This window comes from Macaca fascicularis, chromosome 5 (assembly GCF_037993035.2).
Source record: "Macaca fascicularis isolate 582-1 chromosome 5, T2T-MFA8v1.1".
Classification (NCBI taxonomy): domain Eukaryota; kingdom Metazoa; phylum Chordata; class Mammalia; order Primates; family Cercopithecidae; genus Macaca; species Macaca fascicularis.
Genome location: NC_088379.1, coordinates 37324244 through 37338511, shown reverse-complemented (window position 1 = coordinate 37338511; position 14268 = coordinate 37324244). Strand labels below are relative to the sequence as shown.

General features: G+C 41.2%; 1 protein-coding gene across 27 annotated transcripts in view; it reads right to left on the bottom strand.

Moving 5' to 3' along the window:
* Positions 1–14268, bottom strand: part of TBC1D1 (TBC1 domain family member 1) — a 253237-nt gene that overhangs the window by 110281 nt on the left and 128688 nt on the right. For 25 of the 27 annotated variants that reach the window (XR_012434775.1, XR_012434776.1, XM_045392240.3 and 22 more), the window contains 3 exons: positions 12195–12299; positions 11197–11329; positions 5049–5140 (listed from right to left, as the gene is read on the bottom strand). Coding sequence is in view for 23 of the 27 variants with exons in the window: in XM_045392240.3 (XP_045248175.2) it covers positions 5049–5140; positions 11197–11329; positions 12195–12299 (330 nt within the window). In the remaining 4 variants the exon portion in view is untranslated. Of the gene's footprint in view, positions 1–5048; positions 5141–11196; positions 11330–12194; positions 12300–14268 lie in introns of those variants that run through there. The other 2 variants (XM_074039540.1, XM_074039541.1) reach the window with 1 other exon arrangement.

Genomic DNA, 14268 nt, shown 5'->3' with positions numbered 1-14268 from the left:
CGAGTAGCTGGGACAACAGGCGCCCGCCATCACTCCCCGTCTAATTTTTGTATTTTTAGTAGAGATGGGGTTTCACCGTGTTAGCCAGGATGGTCTCGATCTCCTGACCTCATGATCCACCCACCTCGGCCTCCCAAAGTGCTGGGATTACAGGCATGAGCCAACGCGCCCGGCTAAATCATTATTTCTTAAAGGTGATTTAACTTTATGAACATTCATCAGTCAGAGAGACAAGTCTTAGGAAAATAATGGGGAATCAAATTGGGTAACATCACTTTGCCATCAAAAATTACCTGCTTGTTCAAAATTAAACTATGGTGTCAGAAGTCAGGATGATGGTTACCTTGAGGCAGACACAAAAGAGGACTATGAGGCAATGGAAATGCCCCATTTCTTTCTTTTTTGGGGGAGACAGAGTCTCACTCTTTCCCCCAGGCTGGAGTGCAGTGGCACAATCTTGGCTCACTGCAACCTCCACCTCCCAAGTTCAAGCGATTCTCATGCCTCAGCCTCCCGAGTAACTGAGACTACAGGCACGCACCACCATGCCTAGCTAATTTTTGTATTTGCAGTAGAGACAGGGTTTCGTCATGTTGGCCGGGCTGGTCTTGAACTCCTGACCTCGAGTGATCCACCCACCTTGGCCTCCCAAAGTGCTGGGATTACAGGCGTGAGCCACCGCGCCTGGCCAGAAATGTTCCATTTCTTAATCTTGACACTGGCTGCACAGTTGTATTTACCTTATAAAAATTCACTCAATTACACATCTTTGATTTGTGTGCTTTTCTATCTGTATGTTATACTTCAATTTATAAAAGAATATTACAAAACAATTAATTGCCTGTTAAAAGTAACAAAACTAAGTTAGTTACATGTTTCTTAACCTATAAGAGGCTTATAAATTATCATAAAGGAAATTCAGAAATAAACTGCCAGCTGGGCAAGGGGGCATGTACCTGCAGTCCCAGCTACTGAGGAAACGGAGGTAGGAGGATTGCTTGAGCCCAGGAGTTCGCGACTGAAATGTGTTCTGATCACACCCTAGAATAACCACTGCACTCCAGCCTGGGTAACATAGTGAGCCCCTTTCTCTTACAAAAAAATTAATAAATCAATCAATACATTTCCAACACTGATTAATGCATCCCAGAACGCTGAGAAAGCCCATGGTCTCCTAAGGGAACTACTTAAAAAGACAACCCTCACATGGACACTGCAGTCTACCATCTTTCAAACAATTATAATCCCATTTTGTAAGAAATCATTTTAAAACCATGGAAAATCCAACTAACCTGATATATATTCTTCAGAAAGTAAAAAGAGTCTCTTCTGACCATTAACCTTTAACTTGTGAAGTCATGTCACTTAATGAGTTATCAACGTCTATTGCGTACAAATCTACTTGATTTATCTAGTCAGTATTTAATTAAGTCATTCCCTCAAACACACTCATATAGATTAGGAGAATTAGACTTTGAGATATTTTATTTACTAGCCCCACGTTGGCTTCACAGCAATTCTTATCCTGAGATGATCAATTTGGATTCAGTATATTCACCCAGTAACAGAGCATCAGGGGGTCATCCTCACCTATGCCTAGCTAGATATGTTTGAAAATGAAACATTTCAGAAAGCTCATAAATAAAAAGACAGCTTTGCAGTGTGGTTTGCCCACATGACTGTCTGGCACCAAGTTCTCAGAGTGCTCAAAATCAGCTTGTTTACAGCAGAGATAACCTCCAGCATCATTTACACACAGTTATCAGTGATTTCTTTATAGCTGTTAGAGTTCCATTTTTTAAATTAAATATTCATTTACATGATCCTTGAATATGGTATGTTTTAATAACTAAGTAATCATGTACCATTAATTTCAATGGTAATTATATTTCCGTTATGAAAATTTGCACGTGGAGCACTTTTTCAGAAACAAATTCCCCTGCAGGAAAGACTGAACAAAGGAAAATATTTACTATTCTATTTATAAGAAGACTCCGGAAACTGCAAAGTCACCTTTTTCCTTACAACCTTTTTGAAATGTATTATTTTCAAGCACATCAGCCAGCATTGCTGTCTAAAACGAAACCAATGACTTGGTTTATAAAATGTTTTACAAAACCAAGAATGGTCATTGAGGACATAATTCAACAAGACCATCTAACAAGCCTCTAGAACAAAAGATTCATGGGCAAATCTGTATCACTCAAGGAACAGTCACACTCATGGTGATGGAAGACAAGGCGAGAGCTGGCTTTTCAAAGTTGGTGAACAATACAACTTCCCTTTCTTTGGTGTCTGATGCAACTAAACAATTACAGAGACCTCTAGAACAACACATAGGGGCCTCAGGATATTAACTGAATGCTCTTTTTTTAAAGCAAACCTTAGTCATAACCTACTCTGTTCTGAAGTGTCTTTGCCATGATGTACTCAGTGCCTAAAAGCCTGCATGAGTCACAGAGAATCTTGGAATCATGCCCATTAGGAACATCTCATTGCTGTGGAAGAATATTTTGTGTATTACCTATACTGATTCATCACACTGTTTTAGGGAGAGCTACGTGGTGCTGTCTAGACAAAAAAGAAAACCCACATTATGAAAGGGAAGTTCCTCTTCTATGCTTGCTAGAAAGATGGTTTCGTGGCCAGGCGCGGTGGCTCACACCTGTAATCCCAGCACTTTGGGAGGCTGAGGCGGGCAGATCACGAGGTCAGGAGATGGAGACCATCCTGGCTAACATGGTGAAACCCCACCTCCTGAACCCAGGAGGCGGAGCTTGCAGTGAGCCGAGATTATGCGACTGCACTCTGGCCTGGGCCACAGAGCAAGATTCAGTCTCAAAAAAAAAAAAAAAAAGAAAAGAAAGATGGTTTCTTAAAGTGACTGGACAGCTCTAGAACAGTAAGCAAGCCAGCATTAGATGAAAAAGGCCCCAGCTTGAATTGTAAATGCATTAACAATCAGAAGCGTATTGTCCATTTTTGAATTCCAAATGCAAATCACATTATATTTGTCTAAGAGTATTGTGTACTTAGAACTCTAAAGATCTTTTAAGAAAAAACAAAGTAGCATGTCTCAAGTTGATTCAAAAGAAAACAAGAAAATGTAAAGACAAGTGAAAATTGTGAAAATTACCCTCTAGGCTATTTAAGACATGAAAAAACATCTTTCTATGCTCTCTTCCTACAGCATATGCCAATTCTACTGTAGAAGGAGAACAAGGGAATAAGACAAGACCTCTAACATGTGATTAAAATGAGAAAGATGGCCAGGCGTGGTGGCTCACACCTGTAATCCCAGCACTTTGGGAGACTGAGGAGGGCGGATCACAAGGTCAAGAGTTAAAGACCAGCCTGGCCAATATGGTGAAACCCCGTCTCTACTAAAAGTATAAAAATTAGCAGAGTGTGGTGGTAGTAGGTGCCTGAAATCTCAGCTACTCGAAAAGCTGAGGCAGGAGAATCGCTTGAATCTGGGAAGCGGAGGTTGCAGTGAGCCAAGATTGCACCATTGCACTCTGGCTCTGGGTGACAGAGTGAGACTCTGCCTCAAAAAAAAAAAGAGAGAGAGAGAGAGACAATCCTTTCATTTTTTTACACTAACAGAAAGCAGATCGTGGATCCTAGTATAGTATTTTCCCAGTAAGGAGGGAAAAGCACTTAAACCCACCCAGTTGCTAGCTGTCTTGTTTAATGGCTCCTCTATTTACAGAATCTGCTGCCTGCCCCGCAAAAGGAGATATTTATTCTTTGTTTTGATATGCTTCCCTCCCTAAAAAAGTGCCAGGGAGCCATCAAAAATGGCCCTCGGCTAAAGCAGACATGAAATTTTGGATGACCTCATTAAAGATTCATAATGAACAGGCTACAGGCATGCCAGCACACACAGCATGGTCTCCCCGAGATACATTGCATCTAAATGCAAGGGCAAGAGCTAGCTTCCAAGTTTACTGCAGAAAGCCGATGAGCTTGAATTTTGTTTTGTTTTTGTAGGTTTGATATATTATCGGGTTCCAAGTAGACAGCATGACCTAAATTTATTTTCAAAAACGAAAAGAAAAAATGGTGTGGGGGGAAAGAAGGAACAATTCTGTTCAAGCTCATGAACCAAATGTTGTCTCATTCGACTGCCACACTTAGGGCTGAAATCCTAAGCAGGAAGGGGCGGGCAGAGGTTTCCCAGGGAACAGATGAGTGCATGTAGACCAGAGGCCAGACCTTCTGTCTCCCAGACTAAGGCGCTTTCCATTTTATAATTTCCTCTCTCTTATGCTAACATTTAGTTTAAGGAAGAAGCTTGTCTGTTTCAGTTAGTTTTACTATCTAAGCTAAGGCCTCATGGGAATCTGCAATTCTGACCTGGACCCTCTATGGGACTGTGAAAGCTTAAGCCAAGCAGGTCCAACATGTGGCCCAGGACAGCTCTCAATATAGTCCAACACAAATTCATAAGCGCTTTTAAAACATTATGAGATGTTGGGCCTGGTGCGGTGGCTCACACCTATAATCCCAGTACTTCGGGAGGCCAAGGCGGGCGGATCACGAGGTCAGGAATTCAAGACTAGCCTGATCAACATGGTGAAAGCCTGTCTCAACTAAAAACACAAAAATTAGCCGGGCGTGGTGGCGCGCCTGTAGTCCCAGCTACTCAGGAAGCTGATGCAGGAGAATCACTTGAACCCGGGAGGCGGAGATCGCCGTGAGCCCGGATCATGCCATGGCACTACAGCCTGGGCAACAGAGCAAGACTCTGTTATACAAACAAATAAACAAACACCATTGATATTTTGTGTGTGTGCGTGATTTTTGTTATTTTTTTAAGCTCATCAGCTATCGTTAGTGTCTTTTATGTGTGGTCCAGGACAATCCTTCTTCTTCCAATGTGGCCCAGGGAAGCCAAAAGATTGGACACCCCAGAAACCAAGACTAACTCAAGGCACCTTACCCCAGGCTGGGACAACACTGGTTTGCTATTTTGTATACATAGCATTTCCCAGGTAAGCTGCCTGCCTTTTCTTTCCTTCTAGAAATTAGTAACTGTACTGTACCTGAACCTCTTCAAAAATAGTCGCCTGCTCCTGATTGGTTAATGTTGTCAGGTGCTTTTGCAGTTCTAGTTTTGTTTTGGAAGAATTCATTCCTATTAAGAGAAAAAAAAAGAGGCATGAAAAAACTCTATGCAAAAGTTGTGAGATAGGAAGTTAACCTCTTCCACACACATCCCCTTCACATTCTCTTCCACTTCAGACTTTCAAGGTTTTATGGAAAAAAAAAAAAAATTTATTATTTTTTTTTTTGACATGGAATCTCACTCTGTCACCCAGGCTGGATTGCAGTGGTGCAATCATGGCTCACTGAAGCCTCGACCTCCCCAGGCTCAAGCAATCCTTCCACTTCAGCCTCCCCAGTACCCGGGACTACAGGTACATGCCACCATGCCCGGCTAATTTTTGTATTTTTAGTAGAGACGAGGTTTCGCCATGTTACCCAGGCTGGTCTCGAACTCCTGAGCTCAAGCAATACGCCCACCTCAGCCTCCTAAAGTGCTGGGATTACAGGCGTGAGCCACTATGCTTGGCGTGGAAATTTTCATCGAAAATAGTGTTGCTGTTATCTTTGTCATCATCTTCTAAACGAGCTCTGATGCACTGTACACTGAATAATAGGCGTTAAGCTTGCACCATTTAATTCTCAAAACAATCTGATGAAGAGGATGCTATTACCCCCAGTTTACAGCTAAGAAAACTAAGACCCAGAGAGCTTATGTCATTTCCACAGACCACTTATTTGTACTCTACCTCAGGATTGTGAGGCTCCAAATTACTTTCTCCCTGTTAAAATACCTCACATAATCAGAAACTTCTCCTCAGAAAATGATAAATTCTTGTGTTGATACGTAAACCTGACAACTTTTTCTTAGGGAAAAACAACTCCTATTCTGTTGGAAAACTGACGCACATTTCTCCATCAAAGAAAACTGATGCATGTGGCTCACAATTTTTCTTACACCACCACATGCTTATTAATAACTTAATGAACATTACATTTAATTAATGTTACAAAGGGTTTTGAGGAAAAGTTATAAAAATAAAGTCATTACATCATTTTAGTACCCATGAGAACCTGGTATTTCAAGAAGTTCCTTCCCCACACAAATACGGCTCAGAGCCTGCTCTGCCTTTTCGTGGTGTCCAGTGATAAACGTCACACATGATGAGAAGGTTGATAATGAAAGAATATGCTGACCCAACTGCCATGAAAAGAAAAAAACTGCACGGGTTATTTTTCTTCCAAGGGCAGCTCTCACCTCACCCACCTGGCACTGTCTTCTCATCCCACCAGGGTGGCCCTGAGGCAGAGGCCTGGCCAAGGCTCTGGGCTGGAGAACAGTGTGCGAGGCACCTACATCACTACGGATGGCCGGGAGGGAAATCTGCTGGGCCAGGGGCTTGTCTGTAAGGACTTGGAAACCATGCCTTCGTTTTGCAGACGGTTTTGCTGATGCCCAGAGAAGCCAGGCGACTTGTGAAAGGCCAGGAGGCCCATCAGCAGCCAAGTCTGCCCAAAGCCACGGCTCCTCCCACGGCAGCCGAGGCAGATCCCACAACCTCTCAGTAGAGTGGGACTGTGGCAGAGGCGGCTGCCCTATCACACTGTTACAGCCATCTCTGCTTCCAGAAAGACATTCTTTTTCCCTTTTTTTAACCCAAGAAAACCCTGAGGCCACCGTAGAAATAATATTTAAGTGACTGCCAAGCCATTTCACTTAACACTTTATGTGCATTATTTCATTTCACCCTAAAATGAATACTAGAAATGGGCCTTTTTTTTTTTTTAAGTAATCCCAGTGCCCACTGAAGAAACTGAGGCACATCGAAGTCAAGTATTTTGTCCAAGGTCATCAGCTAAGTAAGTTGCCTCCAGCAACCAAACCCTTAACTGCTCCACTGCCCTCCCTGACTAGCAGAGCCAAGTCACCTGACACTCAGGTGACTGCAATACAAGAGTGAGCTCAGAGGTGGGTTAAAGTGCAGGAAGGACAGCGCCTTCGTCAAAGTGCAATGCAATCACTCTTTCAGCAAGCTGTCAGGTCACATGAAGCCAGGGAAACAGACAAGGCTTTACTGTATCAACTACTTAAATGCTGACGCGAAACAGAGTTAAGATTTATGAATCAAATAAGCGCGAAGTCATCATGCACTAAAAATCTCCCCCACATATGGAGGACATCTCTGACAGTCAAAGTATCATATTTTGGAAAAACGATATTGTTTCATGAAACATTCAGATGTGGGGAATAGACGAATAAATGCCAAGGCCTAAGAAGAGTTAGACTAACTAGACGCTCTGCCAATCTCAGGTGAAATCACGAAATGCAGCCTAGTCGTGGCTTCGGCAGCTGTGAAGCAATTCTCTGAGCAGTTTCACCCTGTCTGCAGGATGCCTAACTCATGAGGTCCTTCCGGCCCCATCTCTAAACAGCCGGCCCGCCTAGGTGCGAGCTCCTCCCCCAGGGATTCTCACACAGCTAGCGCCTCCTGGGTGGTTTCTGTACACCCACTGAAAGCACCCTTCAGTTCCACACTGAACGCGTCTCCCCAGAGAGGCCCAGCTGATGCCAAAATGGCTTATGGAGGGGAATGGGAAGCAAGGACTGAAGCAGAAAAAGGTAACCAGCGTCAAGGGGGTTCCCAAACTACAACCCCTCCGGGCTCCGCTGGTCAGTGAGGCCGCCTCCCTGCCGGTGCAGAAACGGCCCTTGTTAGAGGGAGCGGTGATGAATGACTGTGTTTTACTGAAGGAAAATTTGCTCTGAGAGCAAAAGAAAATCTTAGTTCAACTAATTTTTTTAATGAAAGCATAATTCAGTCTAGTAATTCCCAAAATGCTCCTCTTTTAAAATAAGCAAAATACTATATAAATACCACTGAGTTGTATATGGGTCAAACACAGAACTGGGTAGAGCTGCACTTCTGATGTGTCGCATGTTAAGAGTAGAGTGCAGCGTAATCAACATGAACAGCGTTACTGATTCTATTCTGTAGATTCTGGGGGATGACTTGACTACACTTACTAAGAAAACACACTCTTTAAGTCTTTGTGTGGCCACATCACTAGTCCTCTCCACAGTTTTACAGAGTTATTGATCAGACCATATAACTTCCTGCTAGAACTACTCTTACACCAATATACAATGAGTTTGAATAAGCCACTTCATTCTACTTATTAGGAATACAACAACAAAAAGCAAGGAACCGTAAAACTGTTTATGTAATAACTAGCACTTCTTCTAATAACGTGCCCTCTACACTTTTAGAAATGAGTTCCATCATGTAGGTAAAACATACCCCCACCAGACTTCTAATTGTACTATTTAAGAATGTTCTGGCATTAGTAGAGTTTTGTGCCTTGGTTGGATTTTATCAGGTGAAAGATGGATCAAATGATTAATTCCAAAACGACAGCAGCAAAATCTACCCTGATCAAACTTTTGAGCTGTAACTTTCTGAAAGCTAAGCCAGACCAAAGAAAGATTTATCAAGGGGAGCGCTGGAAGCATTCCAGTTCCTGCAGATCGTGATCTGCTTTATCTTCAAGGCCAAAGTCACTGCTGGCTTTTCAATAAGCTCTTAAGGGGCATTTCTGTCATCATTTACCTTATCTTGACAACCACTAAGGAAAGAGTTAGTGATCCTCTTGGTTGGGAACTCTCGTTAAAGCAAACGTTTTCTTGTTCCCAGATATATTTTGTGTAATGTCAGCAAATAGTAACAACGTGGAAAACACAGTTGAATATATTAATCATCTTTCTTCATTTTAAAGAGCACTGTAATGCCACAAATGACCCTTCCCAGACCTTAAGATGTCAACTGTTAATTTATCTTATTTAAAAAGGGAAACCAGATACCACTTCACATCTATCTGGACGGCTTTCATCAAAAACAAAACAAAACAAAAACAGAAAGTAGCACATTTTGGCAAGGACGTAAAAGAACTGGGGTCCTTACCCATTGCCAGTGGGATTGTAAAATGGTGTGGCCACTGTGAAACAATACGGCAGTTCCTCAAAAAAATTAAACAAAATTACCACATACCCTAGCAGTTTCATTTCTGGATATACATCCAAAAGAATTGAAAGCAGGAACTTCAACAGGTATTTGCACATCAGCATTCACAGCAGCTTTATTCATACAATAGTCAAAAGATGGAAGGACCCCAAATGTCCATGGACGAGTAAATGGATCAACAAAACGTGCTACACGCTTTTGGAATGGAATACTATTCAGCCTTAAAAAGGCATGAAATTCAGACAACGCTACGGTTCACATGAATCTGGAAAACATTATGCTAAGTGAAATAAACCAGAGACAAGAAGATAAATATTTTATGACTTTGCTTATATGAAGTTACCTAGAAACAGAACGGATGTTGCCAGAGGTTGAGAAGGAGCAGAGCTGGCATTTAACGAGTTTCAGTTCTGGAAGATGAAAAAGTTCTGGAGATGCTGGTGGTGAGGACTGCATAACAATGTGAATGGACTTAATGCCACTGAAGGGTATGCTTACAAAAAGGTTACAATGGTAAATTTTGTGTTACATATATTTTTACTATAATTTTTTTAAAAAGGAAAATTGGACCTAAAAGCAATGTTGTCTTTACAAAATTATAGCTTATAATAAACATTCCTTTTTTTTTTTTTTTTTGAGACATCTCACTCTGTCACCTAGGCTGGGAGTGCGTGGCACAATCTCGGCTCACTGCAACTTCCGTCTCCTGGCCTCAAACGATTCTCCTGCCTCAGCCTCCCAAGTAGCTGGAATTACAGGCACACGCCACCACGCCCAGCTAATTTCTGTATTTTCAGTAGAGACGGTGTTTCACCATGTTGCCCAGGCTGGTCTTGAACTCCTGACCTCAGGTGATCCACCCGCCTCGGCCTCCCAAAGTGCAGGGATTACAGGTGTATAATAAACATTCTCCAAACATGAGAAATGATCAAATTTTTGTTTTCTTTTCACAATAACATGGGTTGTTTAAATCATGTGACCTCCACAAGTCACAAAAAAAATTTTTGAAATCCTCCCATAAACAGAACAAAAACACAAAACCAAGAACAGAGAGGTGAAAAGTCTTCACCTTCCAGACGCCCTCAGATAAACATATTACCACTCCTTTTCACTGTCACCTGGTTCTGTCCTCTCCCCTGGCCCCTCCCTGCAGTCCCAGAGACAGAGACTCTCACTTCCTGCCTCAGGTGGACTCCCCACTCTTGTTCAAAAGGAACCCCCTCCATTCCATTCAGATTCATTTGGCCCCTCCCGCCCCTTGGGCTCTGAATTCACTCAAACCTCTCCAGTTCTGAAAAAGGCAAAGTTAGCTGCAATCCCCAGGTCTTCCCCCAGTATGGCCTTCTCCTGGAAATGCTTGGTGGCAGGTAACAGGGCTTTACCACCTGGGGTGAATCATGGGCTCACGATACACTAGTTTATTCCTAGACATCTCTAATCCTCAATTTACTTATCTGCAATATGTGCAAAATAAATAGTCCCTTTTCCTCCCACAAATGTGGTGAGGATTAAATAGATAACAGAAAGCACCTAATATATTTCCTGGCAGATCTTATTCAATACACATTAGCTACAAATCATAACATTTATTAGTTTCTTCCTAAGCCAGGTTTCTAGAAGTACTATTCAATACTAATAGTCACGTTTCTTTTATTTCTTCCCATTTGCTCCTCAACTGCAACCTGTTTTGTGCTACCTCGTCTCCATTCAAACTGTACTAGCAGCGGTTACTAATGACCTTGTAATGGAGAAACCGGTACAAGTTCCTTAGTTTTTATCTTTCTAGATATCTCTGCAGTGGCCAGTATGACTAACCACTCACATAATCTTGATAAACACTAGGCAACTGGTTTGGTAACCTGTTTCCCTAACTCCTCCTCCACCTTCAGAATACCCTGGAGGGAGGTGGCAGAAGAGGGTTCTGGGTTCTTATCTTTGTATCACCAGCATCCGGCACAATTCCTGACACACAAAAGACACCCACTGCACGCTGAGAGTCCACCTACAATCACTGTGACTAACACAAGCCTCTGTTAGGCAGAATCTTCCAACAGATGAGTATCACCTAAAGTTCTCCAGGGACCTTTAACTCCCACTGTGTTCACGCTGGAAAAGGTCCCCTACTCACCCTCTATCCTCTCGCAGAGCTTGTGCAGGCCCTGCAGGGGGCAGCCCTCACACAGCTGGGCTGGCGCCTTAGCCGTCTGCTGCACTGCGGCCACTGTGAAAGCCTGTTTCAGGGTCATCATAATTTCGTCCACCTAATCAAAGAGAAGAGAAATTGTAGCCACCAAAAAGTCAACTTGAAATTAACTGGACTGAGATGTCAGATAATCTATGGAAAAGACTTTTTAAGCTTTTAAGAGTTTTCTGTACTACTCTTCACAGTTTGACAGATAATAATTGGAATAACGGCTAGGATTACAGTCTGAAAATACTACAAGGATGCTCAAAGCTCTCAAAGCAGGTAAGGTAAATGATATGGTTTGGCTGTGTCGTAGCTCCCATAATTCCCACGTGTCATGGGAGGGACCCAGTGGGAGGTAATTGAATCATGGGGGTGGGTCTTTCCTGTGCTGTTCTCATGATAGTGAATAAATCTCACGAGATCTGATGGTTTTATAAAGGGCAGTTCCCCTGCACAGGCTCTCTTGCCTGCTGCCATGTAAGACGTGCCTTTGCTCCTCCTTCACCTTCTGCCATGATTGTGAGGCCTCCCCAGCCATGTGGAACTGTGTCCATTAAACCTCTTTCCTTTATAAATTACCCAGTATCGGGTATGTCTTTATTAGCAGTGTGAGAACAGACTGATACAGTAAAAACTAAAAATACAAACTACTGAGAAAAAAGGCAAACTCCTTTGATCAGACATCTAAAATGACACTGTAAAATGCTAGACCAGAGGGTGACACTGAGCAAGTTCTTCTGAAATAAAAAATATAAAATGCACACCCAATTAAGCTTCAGATGTGTATTAGCTACTTACTAAATAGTCATAAGTAAATAACTAAAGACAAATAATGATATGTCAATGACTATCTGGTTTTCCTAAGGACAGAAAAATCAGTGGAGCTAAAATTCCTTGTAAAGAAGGTTCCAAGGTAAGAATTGCTTGTCCTCTCTCACCAGAGCCTCATTTGTGCACTGAAACACGTAACAGACAAAATGAAAGCCGCCACCTCCAGAAGACTCCCGGCAGATAAATCCAAAGTGGTCCACATGTCTGATGCCCTGTCCAAGGGAGAGAATGAGATGTTCAGGTGTATCCAGAAGACGCACCATCATCAGAAATGCACCTCAAGATTTACATAGCACAATTTTATTTTATTTTACTTTTTATTATTTTTTTGAGACAGAGTTTCACTCTTTTTGCCCAGGCTTGTGTACAATGGCGCAATCTCAGCTCACTGAAACCTCTGCCTCCAGGGTTCAAGTGATTCTCGTGCCTCGGCCTCCTGAGTAGCTGGGATTACAGGCGCCCACCACCACACCCAGCTAATTTTTGTATTTTTAGTAGATATAGTGTTTCACCATGTTGGTCTCAAACTCCTGACCTCAGGTGATCCACCCACCTCAACCTCCCAAAGTGCTAGGATTACAGGCGTGAGCCACTGCGCCTGGCCTAGAGAGCACACTTTTAAAGAGCACTAGAAAATTACTATTTTCTCTGATATTTTAAAATTTCAAAAAGTCTAAAAACATCTCAATAAAGGTGGTTTACTAGAATGTTCCTTTGATTACCCCCACAACAATAAGAGAACTAAGATCTGAAAATTCAAGTTTTCGTGCTCATTTTAGTATTCGATTGTTGTTTCGTTTGAGACCTAGGTATTAAAGAACAAAAACCACTCAAAAAATCAAAGGCAGACCAGAGATTCATGAATAAACACAACTACGCACATACACACATGTACGTGCATGCATGCACACACACCTAAAGGTTAAAAAAAGATTTAAAATATATTTGTACTCCTAAAATAAATAGGTAAATATTGAAGTGAACTGGAATAAAGAAAGAGTCAAAAATTATATGCATGCAGAGTAGAGGAGCTTTTAAACATATTAGGCCAAGGCTTTACCATAGAATCATAAGAGCTATTTTTAATAAATATTAATATGTAAACATGTTTTAAAATCATCAGCTATCAGAGGCACCTTAATACAGATAAAACATCTGCCATAAATATTAATACATCAATGTATTCTGAAAGCATCAGCATGCAGAGATGTGCGTGCTGATAGCTTGATGTTCAGGTAATCATATAAACTTGTAAGCTATACTCTTTTGGAAATGATAAACATTTAACATTAATATTCAACAGAAACAGCAGCAAATCAGGATAAAAACTCTATGGGTAATCTTACTTTCAGGCCAAATATTTTCCAATAAATGAGCAATCATCGACATGCTTTGCCATCTCAATTAATATTCTCCAATAGCAAGTTAAGCATAAGCTAGAGGCTACAACTTAAGGAAATATGATTTAGAAAAGCTTTTTCTTTGTCAATGGTTCCCTATTTAATCTATAAAGAACATTCTTTATTTTCACATTTTGCAGAAAAGTCCCTTTTGAATATTTAAGTAGATCACATTATAAATCAACACTGACATTTTCATATTTTATCAATTATGAAAACGAAAAATCCAGAGTTTAAAAAAAATAAGCAAACATAACCTTAAGTGATCTCATATTTGTTAGGAAGATCCTGAGTAAAACTGACACAGCTAATCTTAATTGATAGATTCTTCCAAAATCTCTCTATGAAACAAACACCTGGAAGATTATCAAGAAAAAAGTTTTCAAGTAGACACTGTACTTTGAGTAGAACATTCTCAAAGATAAGCACTATCTATATTTGAAGGGAGAAGAAATACTGATAATTGGTACCCAAAAAGTTATAAATTTTTGTAAAGTAGAAATATATCTAATAAAAAGACACTTGTATGAAATGTGTAAATATATATGTGTAATATGCACAAAGACACATACACATGCATCCGGAAGTCATGACTGTGGACCATTACTACCAATAACTGAGAAAATTAAAAGTAGATCTATTTTGTCCATTAGTGTTGCTAACAGCAAATTTCTTAATTTCAAAATTATATTCATAATTTACCTTAACATACCAAAGCAAAGAAGAAAAGCGAAACACAAATCAAGTACAGTACTTAGAAAACATACACCCTGTAACCTTT